Source organism: Cottoperca gobio, unplaced genomic scaffold (genome assembly GCF_900634415.1).
Source record: "Cottoperca gobio unplaced genomic scaffold, fCotGob3.1 fCotGob3_30arrow_ctg1, whole genome shotgun sequence".
In the NCBI taxonomy this organism is placed as follows: domain Eukaryota; kingdom Metazoa; phylum Chordata; class Actinopteri; order Perciformes; family Bovichtidae; genus Cottoperca; species Cottoperca gobio.
The window spans coordinates 904,177-918,608 of record NW_021166920.1 but is presented as its reverse complement, the minus strand read 5'-3'; the positions used below and the strand labels follow the sequence as shown (position 1 = coordinate 918,608).

The window sequence follows — 14,432 nt, the reverse complement described above, 5'->3', positions numbered from 1 at the left end:
GGACAGAGGGTCTAAGGACAGAGGGTCTAAGGACAGAGGGTCTGAGGACAGAGGGTCTAAAGACAGAGGGTCTAAGGACAGAGGGTGTAAGGACAGAGGGTCTGAGGACAGAGGGTGTAAGGACAGAGGGTCTGAGGACAGAGGGTGTAAGGACAGAGGGTCTGAGGACAGAGGGTGTCGTATCCTGTACAGTCTGTAAAGCTCACTGAGACAAATGTTTATGTTAATTTGTGATATTGGGCTGTATAAATACATTTGTATATACAGTTTTCTGCTATTGTGTCTTTCTTACAGTTTATCTCCTGAAACGTTCACGTTATATTTACGTGCTTTGAATGTTGTAAACATGTTTCCACTGAACATATTACACGTCACTGACAGTAGAGCATCTAGAATAGTTTCATCATGTGGTTTGTTTCAGCTCGATCCCTTAGTTCCAAATATTCTAAATCTTAAAGGAATAGTTCACTCTGGAAATGACCGTTTGTACATCAATCACTCACCGTGTTACCTTGAAAACTTTGTTTTTCTCACATGCCTCCACGGAAACAAAGTTGTGTCGAGCATTAATGTGTGATTTGTTTTATTTTGCGTATCATTAATTGTATAAATGTGGCTTGTATGAAATGAAAAGGCAGCTCGCCTCAGCCTACCACTTTCATTTTTGTAACATTTTCTGTAATTCATACCAGAATCTGCCTCCCGCCTTTATGAGCGCACAGCGGCCTGGAGTAGATCCTGAAGTTAGCGCCTCAATGAACTGAATCCACAATCATGAGATGCAGCAGACCCACTGCTCTACAGACTTTGCTCTGCTGACACGTGTCTCTCAACGTCATGCCATCAGGGTCCAGGAGTGTGCAGCTGATGTCACTGACCTGCACAACTGCAGTTGTGTTGCGTTTTGTCAGTGAAGCCACCCGCTGCACACATCGGCTGCAATGAAAACCTGCAGATTCTCGTTGCCTCGATGACACGCGGTGGATTTACGGCGTGAACAGGAGCAGCTCCGTGCGAGTTTGAGATTCCGAGGCTAAATCCTCTGTGAATATTTCCCGTTACAGGAAGGCTGCTCCCTACATTCCTGCCCCGCGCGGCTCAGACGAGCCCTATATGGACTGACTGTCTGACCAGCACAGAAGACCTCATACAGCTCTAATGTAACATGGTCACTGTAATCATTTCCTCTTTTTAAGACCTTTCTACGTGTCTGTTGGAGAGATGAAAACCCGAATTCCTCATGTTGAAGAAAGGCTTTAGATTAGATCGTCATCTTAAAACACATAGTTTAATGAGTCTAATCTGCCGTCACGTTGTAACATTTTGGTTAAAACATCACTTTGGATTAAGATTTAGCTACAAACTAGTTTTGTGTCTTTGTGGCCTCTCTGAGAATAAAACCTTTTTCACATAAAAACCTTTAAATCTCACAGTTTTTCCAACTTGAACCTCTTCATGCATATATATATATATATATACCTCTCTTGTTCTATTTTTATATCTCCATATCAGTGTTGGCACTAACTCAGGCTACATTTAGCCCATGTGGAGTCATGCCTGAGGCTCAGCAGTCTGGCTGTCGGACACAGATTAAAGCTGTATATCATATCTTTATCTTTAAGTACTTCACCGTGAAGAAATACATTCTAACAGACTATATGACCGTCAGCGGGTGTATTCAGTTAATTCAGTTGTATCGCTATTTTAGAGTGAATTCTGGAAGGTAGAATTCCTTTGGGATTACGAAAAATAGTCTTTGTACAGTATAAACTAAAACCCATACGGAATAATGGAACCTCCATAATTAGCTTTTATTTTAAATGTCAAGTGAAGAATTGATGTACATTGTTCTGATCGATGGGATAGACGCACAGGAAGCAGTACATCATACAAAAAAAGGTATGTCTGCTTCATGAGACTGAACGTCCAGGAATGTGCCAGAGGAGCTGGGAGGAGTGATTCTCCCTAAAGATCTATGATGCCTCCAGAAAGATTTAAAATAGGACGAGAGACGATTGTGACATTTATGTAAGCAGAGGTTAAAAAAGCTGCAAGGTCACTGTTAGAAAAAGAAAGTGTGACATCGGGGAGAAAGTGGGTTGGAAAAAAACAACGAAGAACGTCCTGTCAAGTATCACATTCATCTTAGAGCAAATAAATCTTCAGCCACACTTGCATATCTGCGAGGCTGTAATCGTAAGATCAATGCTAACGTTTGCTAATTAGCACAAAACATAAAGTATCGCTTAATAAGTCGATTATATGTTTGACATCCTCTGAGGAACATGAATAATCCAAAGTTGTTTATATTCTACATGAACGATATTTGAAACGTGCCCAACATATTATTTATAAGCTCACATGCTTTTAAAACTTTCACATTTGGTTGGCTTTAAAACGGCACAATTAATGTACAAAGTACAAAATAAGATGCAGTCAGTATGAAGGAAAAGAGATTTGAATCTTTTACAAACGCAAAACAAAGATGTGTAACAGTCAAAGGAGGTAACTAAGGTAAATAAGATGATCATTTGTGTATGAGTTTTAGTTTGGGACTATTTAGGAATATATGTCATACATACATGTTATTATTCATTTTTTATTTTGTACATTTAATGACAATTATACAAAATGTAAAAAGGGTAGGTGTAATAAGACAACTTATTATTTATTTAATATTATTTATATGTGTGCTTGAGTTGTATAAGTTTGAAAATGACCGAAATAAACTACACACACACACACACACACACACACACACACACATATGGATCCCATATGTAAACCTATAATGTCGCTTTGAGATCTTAAACTGCCTAATATCCATTAAAGGTTACCTACTTTGTTTTAAATGTGCGATAACTATTTTGGCATAAAGACCCTGTCACACATCTCCGTACGACAGAAACGTGTGCTGGCGTATATGAACATTTGTCAGAGTCCAAATACGTCCAACTTTTCATCGGATCGGAAAAGTGAATGTATACAGATACGCATGTCTAACCTATTGATAGAGTATCACTTACTAATACACAATGTATCAGACGAATACCCAACGAATGCATAACGTATACAAAAATATCGGCAACACGCTGGTGTACGTTGATATAAGGTAAGGTGAATCCTACAGCCAATGTATTGATAACGAGTGGATAACCTGTTCCTACCCGATGTTAAGATGATGCCTGACGACGGAGTAACTTATTAAACGTGTTTCTACGTACAGCTAGCGTTCACCATGTTAGCCGTTCTCCAGCATCAGCATGACGTGAACCAGACGGAACTTTTCCAGCTCCGTTGTCCAGACGCTCTGACACGTTTTAAATAAGTAAGTGATACGCTATCAATGTTTGACATACGTATAATAATTTGTTATGTGTTCGTTATGTATACGTCAGCTACAACACCGCTGTGGAGAAGTTGGACGTATTTGGACTCTGACACATTTTGAGCTACTGTTCATATACGCCGACATGTTTCTGCCGTACGGAGCTGTGTGACAGGGTCGTATGTCTGGCGTGTCGTCTGCCTCCTTCAAATGATCACAACTTACCCTTAATTTATATCAACGTATTGCCGATATTTCGTATACGCTGGCATACGTTTCTGTCATACGGATATGTGTGACAGGGTCTTTAGACCACATGTCACTTTTTCAAATGAAGGGTATCTGGTTTTGGAACAGCATCAGACAGGTTACATTAAAAAAAATGTGTTTCTCTTTTTAATTATTATTTTTTATACAGAAATTGACGCCACCTTCTTCCATTCCTGTCTTCTGACAGCACTGAATACCAGACTGGTGCTTTAGGCTGTAATCCAACGGGTTTGCTCTATCTCCACTGTATTTCTCCCACCACCTCCTCCGCTTTCCTTCTGTCTCTTCATCTGTCGCTTGGCCTTCATCCTCCCGTCTCTTGGAGAGGTGGAAGGAATGTGTCAGGCCCTTTACCCTTTTGTGTTCTTGTTTGTGGAATGGATGCTCTCCGTGAGAATAATTGAGCTTGCTTGTGCACAGCAGAGTTGCAGGTTGACAAGAGGCTTTAATTGTGACGGTCCAGTAGAACATCTGGGTGTGGTTCTGTGTCGTGCACCGTCACTATATTTACTGCAACACCAGGCTAATAGAGGAGAGGCCCCACCACCTCTCCCAGGAGCAAGACACAGACTGTTGAGCCTCTTTTGTGGTTGTGTGTCTTTGCAGCTGTTATGTATCTCTTTGTAGTCTTTTTGTGGCCATTTTATGTCTGTTTTAAGTCATCTTTTTACTCTTTGTAGTTGTTTTGTGTCTCTTTGTAGTTACTCTGTGTTTCTTTGTAGTTGTTTTGTGTCTCTTTGTAGTCTTATGTGTCTCTTTGTAGTCATTTTGTGTCTCTTTGTAGTCTTATGTGTCTCTTTGTAGTCATTTTGTGTCTCTTTGTAGTCTTATGTGTCTCTTTGTAGTCATTTTGTGTCTCTTTGTAGTCTTATGTGTCTCTTTGTAGTCTTATGTGTCTCTTTGTAGTCATTTTGTGTCTCTTTGTAGTCTTATGTGTCTCTTTGTAGTCTTATGTGTCTCTTTGTAGTTGTTTTGTGTCTCTTTGTAGTTGTTTTGTGTCTCTTTGTAGTTGTTCGTGTCTCTTTGTAGTTGTTTTGTGTCTCTTTGTAGTTACTTTGTGTCTGTTTGTGGTTATTTTGTGTCTCTTTGGAGTCTTATGTGTATCTTTGTAGTCATTTTGTTTCTCTTTGTAGTTATTTTGTTTCTCTTTGTAGTTGTTTTGTTTCTTTTTGTGGTTATTTTGTGTCTCTTGCTGGTGATATTTTGTATGTGAAGGCCATGGGGGCCCCTGGCACTTTGGGTCCTTGGGTCTGTGCCCGGTAGGCCTGTACAGTAATACAGTAATGTGTTCACTTGTTAAAACCATTCAGCCTTTTATATTTCACATTAATCTGTTAACGTCCCATTTGTGAGACTTGAAAATATATATATTTTAATTGTAATTTAAAAAGTAGATAATAAGTAGTTACCAAAATAAAGCATGAAGTACTTTCTGTAAAGTTAGAGTCAGACGTATTGAGTGGACGAGGTTATAACTGAGGAAGAGCTCACTTCATTTTTAATGTCTAACTTAGTGCAGTCTCAAAAACTTTTTCCTTGAAAGAATTATTGAAATTCCAGGCAGTAAATTTCATGGCTTAATATTTGTTCAAGATTTAGGGATGATGCCTTTGTAATTCATATCAACGGAGCTATAATATGTGAGACATTGGGCTGTTTAAACATAATAAATAATCTTTAAATCTCATTTGACACACTCCTCATGTCTGAACACAACTAAGTGAAGCCAGGAGTCATGAACACATGCAGTAGAGACACTGTATTACTTCCCTGCATTTATTCAATAAGATATACAATGATTGACTTACTCTTTTTCACTTTTCTCTAATTCTTTAGCTTTTTTCAACTTCAGGTTCTACCTGCCTTTTCTTGTTTCGACATTACAAGTCATTTGCATTTTTCTGTTTGACCTGGTCTGTTTGAATTCGGTTTAGAATTCAGTTGATTTGTAATAACTTTGGTGATCTCCTGACTTTTCCTTCTTGGTCATTTTGGGTGAAATGTCTCAACAACTAAAGGATGAATGGAAACATTCATGTTCCCCTCAGGATGAATCGGGACAACGTTTGGAGATTTCTTGACATTTCCTCTCGTGCCAACGTCAGGTCAAAAACTCCAAATACCTGACAAAACTAGTGATATGTTCGTCAGCTGTTCTGTGTGTAGGGTTTGCGTGCTAAAACACTAAACTAAGACTATAGCTGCTAAAGAACATCATGAGTATCGTCATTGTTAGCATGTCGCCCTTGTTAGTGACGGCCGGCATGTGTTGTTAAATATACCAGGCTGCTGTTCTACTATCCCTTTGTGTCTCTTTGTAGTTACTTTGTGTTTCTTTGTAGTCATTTTGTGTCTTTGTAATTGTTTTGTGTCTCTTTGTAATTGTTTTGTGTCTCTTTGTAGTCATTTTGTGTCTCTTTGTAGTTACTTTGTGTTTTTTTGTAGTCATTTTGTGTCTCTTTGTAGTTATTTTGTGTTTCTTTGTAGTTGTTTTGTGTCTCTTTGTAGTCATTTTGTGTCTCTTTGTAGTTGTTTTGTGTTTCTTTGTAGTCTTATGCGTCTCTTTGTAGTTGTTTTGTGTCTCTTTGTAGTTGTTTTGTGTCTCTTTGTAGTCATTTTGTGTCTCTTTGTAGTTGTTTTGTGTCTCTTTGTAGTCTTGTGTCTGTGTAGTTGTTTGTGTCTCTTTGTAGTTGTTTGTGTCTGTGTAGTTGTTTGTGTCTCTTTGTAGTTGTTTGTGTCACTTTGTTAAATATACCAGGCTGCTGTTCCACTATCCTTGTTCTTATAGTGAAACCCTTTCAAACCCACTGTGTGAACCAACACTGTAAGATATGGAGCAGCGCAGGACTAAAACTATTTTAAATGTTTAGCAACTCACAGACGCTTTCATATTTTCAGTTACATCAGTTGATAAAAAAGGTGTCCTGAGGTGTCTGACCTGCACCTGGAAGGCAGAAACAGGCTCCAAATATGCACTTTCTTGCAAACTCCAAATTCCATTCACTGCCTGCTTGGGCCCTATAACCGTTACATGATGCATATTCTACATATTCTACATGTCAGCCACACATTGCTGATGAAATCCCTCGATTTATGGAGCAGCTCAAGACACGAGTCACCCATTGTGGAATGTCTGCTGAAACCGGCCCGTTGTGATCTAATTATAACCCAACTTTCTTATTTGGCGGTTAACCTTTAACGTTTCTTTTATCGATCCTCAGTAACGTTTACGATAAGAAAAGCTGAAAACAACGTGGGGCCTATTGTGAGACATTCCACAATGACTCATCTGACTCTTTTTTCCCCCTTCCTTTACATTTCCTACATGGATAAGTTATTTTGTTTATGTATTGATAAAAGGTCTTGGCTGTGTGTCTAGCTCCCAATCTACTGATTCATTTATCACACATAATTCTCAGCATCAATGTGACATCACTGTCCACTCCTTAGCAGCTTTTAAGAAGCCCCAAACCTTCGGCAAATCCATATTGCCAGGGGCCAACATCCTCTGGAAAAACATCTGGGGGAAACTCAACAATAAACCAGTGATTTACACCAATTAGATAATCTCAACAGGACAAATTCTGGGTCAAGCGCCCGCCTGCCCTCCTACGCTCCCTGTCAGGCTCAGGTGAGTGGGATAGTCTGTTGGCAAGTAACGGGTTAGCGTCTGTCTCCCCCCTTACACCTCCTCATCTCATCCCTTCACCCCCCTTCATCTCCGAGGGCTATATATTGGAGGTTGTGACTCGTCTGCATCTTCAGCATCACGCAGACATTCGCAGACATACAAACACACACGTGTCTGGTTCATTTTGAGCGGACGAAGAGCAGACTCCAGCGATGAGGTCCCTTTGGAAGCTGCTTGTGATTCTGTTTTGCGTCCAGAGGGGCGAGGGCCGCTGGCTGAGATCACTGATTGGTAAGTGCTGGCTGGAGGGAAGGTTGTGACCTATGACCTTTTGGCTAAAATGTAGTTTTTGCTTGCTTTGAGAGAAATTGAATAAATATTGTGTCTTGACTTAGATATACTAGACTTTAATATACGTCACTTATTTTCAGCCTCTCAAGAAGTTTTTCATTTTTAGTTTAGATTCTGAATAAGTGGGGACGGAGGTTAAGCTTCATGTAAGCAACTCATCTACTGTTAATTCTGTTCATCAGATGTGTATTTAACTTGTTCTGCCTTTTCCAGATCAGAAACAAGAAACAGCATCTCCACGCACGTCCCCAAACGAGGGGACGAAGAGAAACGGAGATCCAGCGGCAGAAGCTCCTGGAGTCGCGGCATCACCCGGTCACATCACCCCGGCCCGGTCACGCCGCTCCGCTCTCGACTCCCAGTGCGGCCTGCGCTCCATCCTGCTGCAGGTTCGGAACCTCGGGCTGGGCTACAACTCAGACGAGACCGTCCTCTTCAAGTACTGCAGTGGGACGTGTCCCCATGTGCGCTCCAACCACGACCTCACCCTGACCAACCTGCTGCTAAGTGGGGTGCTGCCTCAGCCAGCACCGGGGGAGCTGTGGCACAACCCGCCCTGCTGCAGGCCCACCCACCACGAGGACATGGCCTTCCTCGATAACTCGCACCGCTGGCACAAGGTGGAGAAGCTGTCGGCCGCGGGCTGCAGCTGTGTCGGCTAGACGGCCGAGCGACGGTGAGATGGTACGGGTGTGTGATGTTGTGATGTTTGTGAGGACACGTTTGCTGGCAGGTTCTATTGTAATGTCTGCAAATGAAGAGTTATGTTCCAAAATGACTTCCAGTTGAAGAGGCTGAAAGCTATTCTTATCAAGTTATTTATGTCAGAATCAATGAGCACACATTTATTTTCCCGTTTCGTTGAGTGAAATGCTCTGACTTCACCTGGCGATCTAACGGGCCTCAGTAGGATTAGAGTTTTATGACTTTTGGCAGCTGCGAGCGTTAAAGAAACGACTCCCACAGCAGTCGAGCTGAAAATATGGCTTTTTTTTGTTCGTGCATGAACAGTTTGCATTCTGGAAAAGGGAGTTTTTCATCTGACGTTTTCTATAAATACATAATTAAGGAAATAGAAATGAGCTTTGCAAATGTTAGTACTTTAGAAAATAAATGATATCAACTGTTACGAATGTTGATCTTATGAAAAGGTCTAAAAGGGTCAAACTGACATGATACAAGCTACTTGAGTATTTTTGTAAATAAGCTGACATGTATTTATTTAAACTCTTCAGTGCAATCGTTAACAGAAGGGATTATATGTACGAAGCTGCGTCGACACACCTTTCGGCAAACGCAGCCGCGTGAAGTTCTTCACGATGCAGATTATTCGTCAACAGCTACAGTTTAAAAGAATGTATTTATGTAAGATAAGTTATTTATTTATTTGTTGCCACACTTTTGTCATGCTGATTAACTTATTTTGTAATATGTTCATTGTGCGTACGTGATAATAAAGATCAACTTGTACAAATACAGTGTCGGGTGGATCAGTGTGAAGAGAGACGTTACAGGATGTGCTGTCGTTTATACAACGACATATTTATTCAAGGTTTTGTACAAAAATAGAAGTTTTGCACACGTACAGAGAAGAAGTCTTCCTGTCACCATAACGTTGATCAGTTCTTCTCACCAAGCAAATGTAGCTTTTGACTATTGACTATCGCCTCCTCCTCCGTCTCCTCCGGCTCCACCCCCCACACCTGGACGCGCCCCTCCATGGCTGTGAGGAGGAAGGTCTCAGTGGGGTGGAAGGACAACGACTGCACAACAGCTTTCCCCACCGGCAGCTTCAAGGACAAAGATCCCTGGAGGTCAGAAAACAACAAAGGCGTTCAGTACACTTCATGTGTGTTTCATGACACCAGGTTAAAGTCTCGAATCTGGGAGATGAAGGTCGTTCATGTGCCGGTGGGATGTCCCGGAGGTTACAGGCTGTTCTGTATTAGGGTATTATCGGGGATGCAGCCTTTTGCAATTATGCACCAACGCTATGGAACACTTTACCTGCAGACATTAGGGAGGCAAGCTCGCTCACTATCTTCAACAGTAAAAACATATCTCTTCACTTTAGCCTTTTAATGGCGAGTTATTACTGGTGTAACATTGAATGTGTAACGGTAACTAGGATCAAGCCTGAGATCAGACAGACGGTGTTACCACGGGAACAAGAGGAAGCTCCTCTGATAGATGTGTTTCATGTTCTTTACACAATTAATGGAAAAGTGAAAGAATAAAGAATATATTGGAGAAGAACTGTCTTTAACCGATAGGTTTAATAAAACTTAACAAACTGGTTTGTTTACGAAGCTTTAACCAAGAGAATGTGGACTCACGGAGACGTCTGTGTTTTATACGTTAAAGGTCAATAAAGAGTTTGACAACGACGACCAGGAATGTGTAGCAAAGGGAGTAAAGCAGCTGAAGGGCCACAGGGGCCCATTGTGGATCTCATGCTTTCAACATGTGGCTCTGACAGTTTAAAACATTTGTGCCAATGTTATTTTATATTATTTTAATTCTGCTATTGTTATAATGGTACTTCAGACTCATTTACATCTACACTGATTATTGTTCTGTAAATGCTCTTATTCTGTCCTTGTACTAATTGTTATGTTTCTGCTGTGAAGCACTTTGAGCTGCACTTCTTGTATGAAAGGTGCTATACAAATACAGTTATTATTATTATTATTATTATTATTATTATTAGGAGGTGCACAGTATTAGTGAAGGTTTGCACTGAACTTGCTTCCTCTTTTGTCTGCGTCCACTTAAAGGGACAGTTCACCACAACATCAAAAACACTTAGTTTTTCCTTTAACCAGTAGTACTTGGCACTATCTGGATTGTTTCTGGCGTCAGTGGCAGAGTGCTGGAGATGTCGGCCTTCTCTCCAATACAAAGCAACTAAACCCAACATGTCTCTGTCCAGACATGATGACCCGGCTACTGAAGATAATCCTCAGAGCTTGTTGTGAGCCGTTCCATGTATTCTGAAAGTAACACTGTCCCTTTAAATTCTGTAAAATGCTAAATGCACGTTGAACACAAATGTAAGCACTCACTTCCACCAGGTCCCAGCAGTAGACGTGTCCGTCCTCTGAGCAGCTCAGGACGTGGGTGTCTTTACTGGACAGGCAGCAGTCCAGCTTATAGCCCTTCATCTTGTGTCCCGTGTATCTGAGAGAAACAAAGTGAGTTTAGAGAGATACAGAAGCCACAAACTCAAGGTGCCATTGAACATCAGGTGTGTGTGTGCATGTGCACGAGTATTCTGGTAATGATCGGTCTCAGTTCGGCGTGGGACGATATTAAAACATGTCACGATTATCCTCATATAACTGCCATACAAGATATCATCCCGATTATCATTTAAATATGCGTAAAACTTCTAGCATGGCACTAAAACAAACTGGAATCACTTTAGTTCATGCGTCACGGTATAAATGCTTTCACTGCGTTAAAAGGAAGGTGACACAGGAAACTTGTTTTGACTTGAATCTAGTTCACGTGACCTATAACCCAATGTTCACATGTCCATGTGCACGCTGTACGTGTGAGAGTGAGCAGCACTCACTCTCCCAGCATCTCCCCGGTGCTCTTGTCCAGCAGTCTGACTGTTGAATCCAGACTGGAGGTCAGCGTGCACTGACCGTCCTGACTGAAACACACACATGTGATGGGACCTGCGACACACACACACACTTACAGGTTACAGGGTTCTGCATCTTCCACGACGGCGACTCGGTGAAAACAGTAAAAACATTGCTGTGCTGACAATGAACAAGATTACTGACTGCTGATGAAGTCGACGTGCAGCTGTCCCATCCTCAGGTCGTAGCGCCTCACTCTGCCGTCCACCGACCTGAACACAAGGCGGTTATTCCAAATAGTGACAAAGTGAAATCCAAAAAGAAAACTAAGTAAGTGAAGGGATGATAAAGCTGTGTGTGTATATATATATATATATATATATATATATATATATATATATATATATACACACACTATGTTCACTGTGCTGACCCGGTGAGCAGCTCGTGTTGTGCCACCTTCAGGCTGCTGACGCTGTCTCGAGCCTCGTCCAGAATCTGGATGGCCTCAAATCTTCTGGACCTGGTGTCCCAGCACCGCACTGTCCCGTCGAGGGACCCTGGATGAGGAACACACACACACACACACACACACTCAATGTTTAAGTGATATTTCCCTGTGGGTATTGTACACGGCAGAAGACTCACCAGACAGGATGACAGTTGCCTCCTCGTTGAACTGGACACAGTTGACTTTCTGTGAACATTTGAAAATGTAAAGAAAAGAACAACTAAATGATGGAGACACAAAATGACAAGAAGCTACAGAACATGTAGAGCTAAAAATCTATTTAAACAACAGAGTTGTGTTACAGAACTGACCCCAGCGTGACCTCGGAGTTTGCGAGTGACCTGCCCGGTGGCGACGTCCCACAGGATCAGTGTCTTATCAGAGCTGCAGGAGCAAAGATGGCTGTTGTCATAGGAACTGTTGAAAAAGCCAAAGAAAGATTATTATGACCACATTTCTTTTTCTGTATGAAATGTCTCATCTGTGTATTATTCAAACACACTATCATACAGTAAAGTAAAATATAGTTCAAATTACAGTAACGTCAGTTATGCAAATGATAGGCCTGATGTGAAAAAACAAAAACGTTTATCTTTGTCCCCCCCCCAATATGTTGTCATGTGTGAAAAGACCCAAATGTAACACTACGTCTTGATTATTGTAAGTAATTACATTTATATAGCTATGAGTCTTTCTTTTTCCACTTTTTGAGCATATTGCTCAATGCTGTGACAGTTCTCTCACCCATCGGCATCCAGCACCTCGTATCCATGGCCGCTGTACGTCTTCAGCAGGGTGCCTCGGCTCACACTCCACAGCTTCAGAGATTTGTCGCTGCCACAGGACAGCAGGTAGTTCCCATCAGCTGACGGAGCAGGGAGACAGAGGCAGGTACGAGATGGTGACATTTCATGGACTAAATAAAATAAGCATTACACAATAACAATAAAGGACACCATGTACGTACCTTGTGCTGTTAACTGAACTACTGTCAGACTATATTATATATTATATATGTTTATTATGCATGGACATTATCTTAATCCAGATTCAATCTTGACAAGCTACTTTACTGTGCTATTATGTTATACTATGTTATATTCTATTTGCTATATAAATACAGGACAATACTAAGCATCATTTATTAATCACAGTAAATATTATTCTGGTGTACAACGTTACATATTATTAATCCTACAGTGTCGTGTGTATACTTCTTGTATAGTCTCTATTATTATACTAGCTGTAATCTACCTCTTATTTCTATTTATGTCTGTCTTTCTGCTGCTGCAAACGCCTGAATCCGAATGTGATTTCTCAGTCTCAACATTTGCAATGATACACATTGTGGCTCTTGCTCACCGTTGAAGCGAACCGCTCTGGACGGCTCCTTGCTGACAGTCGATGGTCCTGAGCAGGTGTTGAGGGAGCTGAGGAACCTGAGGTCTGGGCTGAGGGAACGCCATGACACAACCTGTGTGCAAAACAACCACCAACATAAGCAGAATAAGCTTTATTGCCAAGTAGGTTATTTACTTACAGGGAATTTGCCTTGGTGTTTGCTGCATACAACAAACATTAAGAGGAAATAGTCAAGAACATAGATATTGAATAGAAAAATACAAATATGAAGAAGATACTATGACATATATGTACATTATAACTTTACAGTTGTGCAAAAGTATTGCTCAGGGTGAAACATAACTTCACTGCAGTGGTGTAGTTTTATACACTTGTTATCAATAAAGCTTTAAATACTGGCTAACGTTACACAAACTACAGTATAAACTAGGTTAGCATTATGTATTGCCACATGAAAAGTAATGAATTCAGTAGCTTTATCAAGGGAAACAAATGGAATTTTAGTACATAAGTTTATTATTTATTACACGTTGTTTTACTCACTAGATTGAAAAGTGGATTATTTAGACAGAACTAACGTTAGCATGTTTTACTGCACAGCTACTTTATATAGTTTATCATGTTCAACTCACAGTAGTTGTTTCCGTGATACTTAGTTATTGCACTTACTTGAACCGTTTTACCTGAGTTCAATTTCAGGGGAGTGCCATGTTGAAATCCCTCGTGCTGCTAATATTAAATTAATAACTAAATGTTTATCTCCGAGTGTGTCACCATCAACAGCTTCCTCCATTCATTGATCCACCATGTTTGTGAGTACGCGCAATGCACACTGGGATAAAACACTCCTGTCAAAATAAAAGTACGAACGTTCCTCTCCCGTTTAATCTTGGCGTTCAGGTTGCCCAACGCGCTACATTACGCTTATATTTTGAAACTCACCGGATATGGCTGGTCCCTCTACTCCGTTTGTGAAAAGGCCGATCAGCTGTCTTTCGCTCACGGGAGTTTACGTTTCTTGATAAATAAACCATCCCAGGTGGGAATTGTGACACATTATGTCTTCCAACAATATGTCAGACCTGAGGAGACAAAATAAGATTTTACGGTGAGTTTTTTGTACAGAAATAGAGAAGTTGTTCTCGATGGAATTAGCTTGGTTAACGTTAGCTAACAGCTAACTAGCTAACCTTTAACACAAATCATGAGTATATTTTAAAGGGATTAGAGATTATCTGAGGGATTTATACACCACCGAACACGCACAAATTAATGATAATTACGCAATATTTAGTCGGCTGTTAGTGATTAAGTAATCTGTCACTAAACAGCTTATAATTGAGCATATGGGTTGTTTTTCCATCTGTGTTTCATTCATGGTTTCAT

At 40.7% G+C, this 14,432-nt stretch overlaps 1 protein-coding gene across 1 annotated transcript; it reads right to left on the bottom strand.

Annotated features, from left to right (window-relative positions):
* Positions 1-9,091: 9,091 nt before the first annotated feature.
* LOC115005495 (WD repeat domain-containing protein 83-like) lies at positions 9,092-13,842 on the bottom strand. The gene is given in 11 exon segments (XM_029427344.1): positions 9,092-9,388; positions 10,646-10,760; positions 11,158-11,266; positions 11,378-11,445; positions 11,607-11,733; positions 11,822-11,870; positions 11,996-12,101; positions 12,429-12,549; positions 13,047-13,065; positions 13,067-13,158; positions 13,730-13,842. Coding segments are annotated over 10 exon segments (987 nt in total). The 5' UTR covers positions 13,151-13,158; positions 13,730-13,842; the 3' UTR covers positions 9,092-9,199.
* Between the last annotated feature and the right edge of the window lie 590 nt (positions 13,843-14,432).